The sequence below is a fragment of the Grammomys surdaster genome, unplaced genomic scaffold (assembly GCF_004785775.1).
Source record: "Grammomys surdaster isolate TR1022 unplaced genomic scaffold, NIH_TR_1.0 322, whole genome shotgun sequence".
In the NCBI taxonomy this organism is placed as follows: Eukaryota; Metazoa; Chordata; class Mammalia; order Rodentia; family Muridae; genus Grammomys; species Grammomys surdaster.
In genome coordinates this window covers 773143-781839 of record NW_021604741.1, presented here as the reverse complement: position 1 = coordinate 781839, position 8697 = coordinate 773143, and the positions used below count along the sequence as shown (strand labels likewise).

The 8697-nt window shown below is 47.9% G+C and overlaps 1 protein-coding gene across 3 annotated transcripts in view; it reads left to right on the top strand.

Moving 5' to 3' along the window:
• Nucleotides 1-8697, top strand: part of Stab2 (stabilin 2) — a 172966-nt gene that overhangs the window by 154845 nt on the left and 9424 nt on the right. For all 3 annotated transcript variants that reach the window (XR_003712742.1, XR_003712743.1, XM_028778048.1), the window contains exons 58-63: nt 1122-1229; nt 2619-2812; nt 4100-4241; nt 4747-4880; nt 7377-7542; nt 7655-7761. Coding sequence is in view for 1 of the 3 variants with exons in the window: in XM_028778048.1 (XP_028633881.1) it covers nt 1122-1229; nt 2619-2812; nt 4100-4241; nt 4747-4880; nt 7377-7542; nt 7655-7761 (851 nt within the window). In the remaining 2 variants the exon portion in view is untranslated. The remainder of the gene's footprint in view (nt 1-1121; nt 1230-2618; nt 2813-4099; nt 4242-4746; nt 4881-7376; nt 7543-7654; nt 7762-8697) is intronic.

Sequence of the window (8697 nt, the reverse complement as noted above, 5' to 3'; positions counted from 1 at the left end):
ACCTGTAAACACTGAGGGTATTCTCACCTCCACCTGTAAACAGTGTGTGTGTTCACACCTCCACCTATAAACAGTGCAGGTGTTCCCACCTCCACCTGTGAACTGTGTGGGTGTTCCCACCTCCACCTGCAAACTGTAGGTGTTCCCACTTCCACCTGTAAACAGTGGTTTGAACTGTGACCTGGATCTCTGGAGGCTGGTACATCGGAAGAAAACTTGGTGAAAAATTTTACTCAAATCTAAAAACCATGCAATGGGAGTGCCTCATTATGATGGAACTCAGACCCAAGTGCATGATGACAGAAATCAGGTGGTGTCAGGCAACTCAGTCTCTGGAGTCCTGAGATCAGGATATGGTCCCTGATTCTGCTACTTACTACATGAATGGCCTTGGACAGCCCACCTTCACCCTGCTCATCTGTAGAAATATGTACATACTGCACACTCTACAAGAGAAGGTTGTTGGGATAACTCTGAAGGCCGTGTTTGTATCTGCTGCATCAAGTGCAGTTGCTTCTGTTACTGTTGTGGTTGTTGTCCCTGTCATAATCTTGATCCATGAGTTTCTGATCCAAGTCTCTATGTTCTAGGCCTAAGATGCATAGGTCAAATTATTCTGTCTAAATCAGTGGCCTTTCCTCCTTCCTGGATTCAGAAGGGCATCACTAGGCTCTTGTGTGTGCTTCAGCAGTTCTAACAGTATGATTGACTTTGCTTCCATCCCTGCCTACACACCTAAGAGCCCCATCCAGTCACCAAAGTGCCAGACTTCTCCCCAGCTCAGCAGTGCCCTTGAAAGACAGTGAAATTTCTCTTCAATTTAATCTTTCCTGCCTGGTAGCCCATGTTCGTAGGGCAAAGGGGTCTGTTGGACAGGTTCATACCTGCTTGCAAGTTTGAAGGGATAAAGTGTTAAGTCATTGCTGCTAAGGCAAACTGTGCCTTATAATCTGAACTGCTTTACAGACAGTATCTCAGACTCTGCAAGGTGGGAGGGTCCTTAGCAATCACCCCCTCTCTCTGCCATTTCTGACACACCTGAAGAGTCCTAAGAAACCAAGTAGGCAAGGCTGGCTCTACACAGTGGGGCACAGGATGAAGGGAGGCCTCTTTCTTCTCAGTTGTGATCCCAGAGTGCATACCTGCTTGTTCCGTGCACGCCACATGTATGGAGAATAACACGTGTGTCTGTGACTTGAATTACGAAGGTGATGGACTCACGTGCACAGGTGAGTCCTCTGTTTTTCCTTGGGAAATAGGAGCAGACACTGGAGAGGAGTGGGGTGTGGTCACACCTGCTGGGCTGCACCCTGGCCCTTCCATCCTGCTCAGGCTCTGCGACAATGCCTGTCCTCTCTAGGACTCTTTGCATCAATGGTTTGCTCACAGTTTCCCTGCCTGCCTCCCAACTGTAAAAATTCACAGTTTTAAATTTTTTAAACTGCTTTGCAAAACAAGATGTGCTTATATTTCATAGTATTTTACAAACTCAACAAGTAATCAGTCTTGCTTGGAAAATTCAGAAGCTGACTACAGCATTAAGATGAGAAAGTGAAGACTGAAGACTGCATATCCTCTGGCCCGGTTACCCTGTCTGTCAGTGAGAGGGAACCCAGAGCCTTTTAAACACTAGGCAAGCACTCTGCCACTGAGTTACAGCCAGCATCAGCAATGCCAGTCCACAAGTGGTTTAGGTGTGTGCTTGGCACACAAAGTCTGAAGTTTAAAGGTGCACAAATGAAGAAAATGTTTTTTCTGTCTTGTACAAGAGTTTGAAGGGAGGCCTTCAGAGTTAGCACAGCTAGGCTGTAGGATGAAAAATGGAAAGAAGGAGGCAAACCTCCATCCCTTTAAGAACACAACCCAAATTGGCAAATGTCAGATCTTCTGCCGTCCTTTCAGCTGGCATTCATCATATGGCATACCTCGCTGGAAGAGAGCTGGGGATGCCACCATCTCATTAGACAAGCCATAACACAGTCCACCTACAACTCTGTTTACAACAGAAGAAGAAGGGGCGTGGTGAGCAGTTTCAGCCACATGTATTTTCTAAAGTTTTCTATGAGCAAGACTCATGAATAATAGATATTGTCAGGCCTGCCCTGTTGTAGCCCAGACCCACCTGCATAGGGATGGTGGCACCCACAGTGGGCTAAGATGGCGCCCTCCCATATTAACCATCCATCAAGACAGTCTCTCACAGGTGTGGCCACAACTCAATCAGATCTGGATTTGCGACTCACTCAAATGATTCTAGGCTGTGTCAACTTAACCAGGACACAGACATGGACAGACAGACACACACACACACGGGAGAGGAGAGAGAGAGAGAGAGAGAGAGAGAGAGAGAGAGAGAGAGAGACAGAGAGAGACAGAGAGAGACAGAGAGAGACAGAGAGAGAGAGAAAGTCCAAAACAGCAAAACCCAATCCATTCTAAAAATTACCAAAGCTGTCCCATGAGTATATGACAAGTCTGTCAGGGTGTCATAAGGACATGAGTCATATGCAAGCTAGTATAGAGCCAACAGATCACGGGGACCTAAGACATGGACATGATGATCATCTTACCCATCCACTGTAAGAGGAACATCAAGCCCTCCACCCTTTCTCTTGCAGTCGTGGACTTCTGCAAACAGAACAACGGGGGCTGTGCAAAGGTCGCCAAGTGCTCCCAGAAGGACACACAAGTCTCTTGCAGATGTCAGAAGGGCTACAAGGGGGATGGCTACAGCTGCACGGAGATAGACCCCTGTGCAGACGGTGTCAACGGTGGATGTCATGAGCACGCCACCTGCAGGATGACTGGCCCAGTGAGTGCCACTCCCCTGAGGACATTTAGGATAGCAGCCTTTTGTGCCCAGTTCAGCCTGGTGTCCTCAGCTTACCTGCCCCCGCTTCCCCTCTGGCCTCTGCTGCACCGTCTTCCCACCTTGGTGTGTTTCTAGTAGAAGTCAGTGTATCCTCGGCAGGAAAGGCTATTACAGTCAGATTCAGTGAAATCCACGTAAGGTCTGCTGTTTAGTTAATAGCTTCTTCGCTTCCACTACAGCTAGATGAGACCCTCATATTAAGGGAAGCTAATAGGCTATAGAGCAGTGGTCCTCAACCGTCCTAACACTGCAACCGTGTAACACAGTTAATCATGCTGTGGGGACCCCCGACCATAAAGCTATGTTCATTGCTACTTCATTACTGCAGTTTTACTGCTGTTACAAATCTGTGTTTTCTGTTGGCTTAGGTGACCCCACTGAGGTGTTAGACCTCCACCAAGGGGTCTCGACCCACAGATTGAGAAACACTACTAAAAATGACACACACTGCTGCTCTTTCCTACTTCCCTATAAATCTATCATGACTCTAGATATAAAGTTCACTAAAACAAAAGAAGTTGGTAACAAATGACATAAACGTGACACCTCTCCCAGTCTTCAGGAATTGAATCAGTGCCCCCATTTGTTGGGAAGAGAGCTGGTGGGACACAGTGCCCCATACCAGTTACAGACAGATTTGCAGCCAGGCAGCCATTGAAACTTAGCTCTGAACATATACAGTATGTAGCTAGAGTTTGACCACTTGGTGTCTCTGAGCCTGTTTCCCCACATAGGGCAAGCCTAGTAACAGAGACATTGTAGTGTTTGTAACATTAAATGAGGACACTCTCTGGTTGAACCAGTGGTCACAAAGCAGCAATTGAGGACTGTAGTGGGTGCCAGGGATGTGCCCCCTGCCAAAATAAAGACAATCCTCACATTCAAGAAGCATAGTCACAGGTGGAGAAAAGGGGACGCTTAGTACAAAAATCAACAGACAGCCCTGGCACCAACTGAGAAAGGCCACGAGCAGAGATCAGGCCCAGGTGTTGGAATGGTGGGTAAGAGTTGCTTCCTGCAGGTTGCTTTGGGTGGGGGCTGTCAGAAAGCAACCCTTATGCTAAGAAGGGCAGCCTTTCACACAAGCCTGCACAAGTGCGAGACAGCCTTTATCCTGCTTGCATGGGGCCCAGCACAATGCCTTTCTGAGCTGCTCCTGTGCCAGATACATGTCCTCTGTACTTGGGATCATGGGGGTTTTCCCGGTCTCCTGCCCTCTTCCCACAGGGCAAGCGTAAGTGTGAATGTAAAAGTCACTATGTCGGGGACGGACAGGACTGTGAACCCGAACAGCTGCCCCTTGACCGCTGCCTACAGGACAACGGACAGTGCCACCCAGATGCTAACTGTGCAGACCTTCACTTCCAGGGTCAGTGAGGCTGGGACCCTGGCCCAAAGCACCCATCTCCCATCTCTTCAGGCTTGTGTGCAAGGGTGAAAAGAAAGATAAAACAAAATGAAACCGGAACTAAAGAACCCACACATGATCCAGACCCAGTGAGGCAGGAGAATCAACTCACAATTGACCTTGAAGACTAGAACTAGCAGGCTCAAAGGACCTTCCCAGAGATTCCCTTTCCCATGATGCCTAACAGGCCTCACAACCATTGGCTGGGATTGAATCTGGAAAGTGCAGATTGGTGTGGGGAATAACAAAGAGGCCGTTGCTCACAGCAGTGATTTCTTAATAGCTCTTAGCTCCTCACACAGTGACTGGCATATACCACAGGCACTTCTGAGGAGGACTGGGAGAAGCGGCTTCCTGGGGTATCCTGGGCTACAGTGGGCCTGTACCTTAGAAGTCCTCCTAAGTCTTTTTCTTCAATCCCTGCCAGTCAAGCAGGCTGACTTCATAAATCTCTCTCCTCTTCTAGACACTACTGTCGGCGTGTTCCACCTACGCTCCCCACTGGGCCAGTACAAGCTGACATTTGACAAAGCCAAAGAGGCCTGTGCCAACGAAGCTGCGTCCATAGCTACCTACAACCAGCTCTCCTATGCTCAGAAGGTGGGTCCCCAACTACACAGATATCTCAGGCAGAGCAAACAGAGAAGGTGTGCAGGCAGCTGCCTCTAAAGCTGGAGGAAATTCCCATGACTGGCCTCTTTGAACCAAGCACAAGAAAGTCCTGAAGCAGTGCTAAGAGTTCATCATATCCCAAGTCAGCCATCTGCCATGTGTAGGGTGTCACGGCAGCATCCTTACCACATCCCTGGAGATGGATGACACTCCTTCAACACATAGGGAAACTGGGGCTCAGAAAGGTTAAATGAAATATCCATCGTCACCCAGAGGTGGCACATCCCGGAGAGTAAAGTGCAGATGTCATGGGGGAGTGCCAGGAAGGCCAACAACCACAGTCTGGGCAGGGCCTCCCTGAAGTCACAAAACAGTCAGCGTTCTGGGGCATTGGTTAAAGGAAGTCCTGGAGTCAGCAGGTTTTTCAGCCCAGCAGAGAGGAAAGGCTCTCTAGTTAGGACGGTTGAGGACCACTGCTTGGAAAAGCCAGCACAAAGAAGCTGCATGCTGCTGGTCCTTCCCAAAGAACAAAAGCTTCTTGCAAGGATCTGGCTCCTGGGGAAGCGGGGGGTGGGGTTGAATCTTGTTCACAGTGATTAGACCCACTGAAACTTGTGTGTGTGTGCGTGCGTGTGTATCCCAGTGTGCGTGTACAGAGCTGATGGCTGATGGTAGTGTGAGGTTCTGAAGGAGCCCAGCATTCTATTACTGAGAGATTTGGAATGCACTGGGTGTGTCTGGATCTTATGGGTGCTTGCTTGATGGCTTTGTGCAACTTACTTTGTCTTGCCTCAGTCATCTTTTTTTAAATAATTTTTTGAGAATTTCAGACATAAGTATCATATTTACATCATTTCCATCCTTCCTCCCTGCCACCACCAACTCTTCCCACGTTCCCAAAACTCCTCAAATTCATGATCTCTTCTTTAGTTATTGTTTTGTGAACACACCCACATATGCGCACACACACAGTTGTACACACACGCACGCGCACACACAGTTGTACACACATGCACGCGCACACACAGTTGTACACACACGCACGTGCACACACAGAGCTGCCATTTAACACTGCTCACATGAGTATTATGAGTTTATATGAACTAACGACATGGGTTTGAGAAACTTACCAGGGAGCTCATCCCTGGAGAAAACTAATTCTCCCTCTCAACAGCCATTAACTGCATGTAGCTCTTCATCTAGGGATGCAGCTTGTGAGATGTCGCGCATTCACGTTGTCATGGCAACCAGTGTCATCATGCAGGTCTTGTTCAGGCAACCATATTGTTGTGAGGTGGTAGGTGCAGGTTCCCTAGCATATACACAGACACTTTTCTCTCGGCTCTTAGAGTCTTTCTGTCCCCTCTTCAGCTAAGCCTTGGGTATATGAGTTGGGTTGTAGATGTATATCGACTGATGCTGGGCACCTCACAGTAACGTGTTTGCAGTTTTTGATCAGTTATCGATCTCTGTAATCGTCTCCATCTGCTGTAAAAAAGAAGTTTCTTTAATGAGGGGTGAGAGCTATGCTTCCCTCTATGATAATGATAAGCATTTAGAATACAGTTAGAAATTACACTAGTGTAAGACAGTGGCTATAGTGGGTTTTCCTCGAATGTCCATGGCTCAGCAGCCACAAGTAGGCTAGGTTCCAGCACAAGTCAGTGAATTTCCTCCTACTGACCAGGCCCTAAGTCCAACTAGACTGCTCTTGGCTTCCTCCAAGATACAAGTACCATCATCGCACCTTTGGAAAATCTTGTCGGGTTAGTTGTTGTGGCTGACCAGATTTTTATCTGGGTAGGACCACTGATTGCTTCTCTCCCTTGGCAGCTTGCATACCACCTTCCCATGCTTGTTCTCAGGAAGGAGGTTTCCAAGCCAGTTCCAGCTTGATTCTCCCAAGTCTTATGTCCAAATAAGTGTCTTCAGCAATAGGCTCTTACCCTCAGGTTCTGGGAGACAAGCAAGAGCAGTCACCAAAACCTGTATTGTTTGGGGGTCTCCTGAACTCTATTGGTTAACAGTGGGACCCCATGCCTGGCACTGGGAGTTGTAGAGGACTGTAGTTCCTGGGCCCAGCAAACATTATCACCTGTACCTCAGTCATCTTAATGATCTGCTAGGGATTTTAAAATTACAGCCACACAGGGGTGAAAGTGATGGTGATAATGATGAATTAGAATTCTGTCATCAATCAGAGTTCTGCTTCATGCATAAGGATTTGCCCCGGGGTAAATGGCTGGTGGTAAATCCCTTCTCAAAAGAGAAGTAAGCATGAAAGGCCTAGGCACCAAGAGCAAGAGGGTACCACGGTCGTTTATCCAACGGCTTGATGGACAGAAATTTAGTGACCTACTATCTTCCAGGTACTAGTGTAGGCCCCATAGAGTGTGCAGTTTGGGTAGGGATCAGAATTAACCAAATGACTCCACAGCAAACAAGACATTATAGTAAACTCCAGCCATTTCCCTGTCTCTGCAGGCCAAGTATCACCTCTGCTCAGCTGGCTGGCTGGAGAATGGGCGGGTTGCCTACCCCACAACCTATGCCTCTAAGAAATGTGGTGCCAATGTTGTTGGGATTATAGACTATGGATCCAGGGCCAACAAGAGTGAAATGTGGGACGTCTTCTGTTACCGGATGAAAGGTCATTGCTCCATCCACTGCAGGCTCTCTGCCTGGACAGCCAATCCCCAAGAGTGAGCAGAGTGGCCAAATCCTCACCTTACTGGGCGTGGCCCCTGTGCCTTTCCTTCTAGATGTGAACTGCACCTGCAAGCCAGGCTATGTGGGAGACGGCTTCTCGTGCAGTGGGAACCTGCTGCAAGTCCTTATGTCCCTCCCCTCGCTCAAGAACTTCCTGACAGTATGTACCCTGTCTGCCTCAGTTCTCATCTATAAAATGGAGGTTCTGATGGCAGCAGCCTCCTGGGATGGCTGTGGTCTTTAAACGAGTTGGCCTTTTGACACTGTAAGCATGTGGAAACTAACGGATTCATCAGTGCAATGCAGGTACTGCCTGCATTTGCATCTAAAATAGTTTAAGAAACTGATCAAACAAAAAATAATAACATGGCTATTTCTTCTCTCACAAGCACATGATATCAGAAGCAAGTGGACACATGTTTATCCTTCCACAGAATCAGTTTATTAACAGTAAATTCACAAGCCATGTCCACTTCATTTACCATGTAATTTACCATGTAGTCATTTATGGTCTTGGTAATATGACCACTGTCAACCACAGATTCTTTTATTCCACCATCAATACTAACTCTTGAGCCATCTACTTTACTTGACACACTAATACACATATATATAGGTGACAGATTGGCTACAAAAGGGTTAAAGAGGCCACAAAGCTCAAAGAGGCCTTATGGAAGGCAGAGGAGTGACTCAGTGCCCAGGCACCCCAAGTGCTTAGATATTGAAAGAACCTGACGACAGAGACTGGAAAACAGCCTGGTGACTGGAAGACAGGCAGGTGAGGCTCAGGGTTGGGCAAGTCTGGCTCAACTGCAACTGAATGGACCTCAGCAAACAACAGGCACTACACTGAGCTGAAGGCCTGGAACAGCCTGGCGTTCTCTGCCCATCAATCATGAGATGCATGCACCGTACCTGATAGCTGAATGACACGTCAGTGAGGACCAGTGTTAGATGTCTCTCCTTCTATGGGTGAGGAGGTAGTGTCTACACCAGGAGGATGTAGCATACATACACAGGCAGCTCGTCTTCACTGGTATGAATGAGTTGTGTATCAGCCTGTGCTGTATCAGCCTGTGCTGTATCAGCCTGTGCT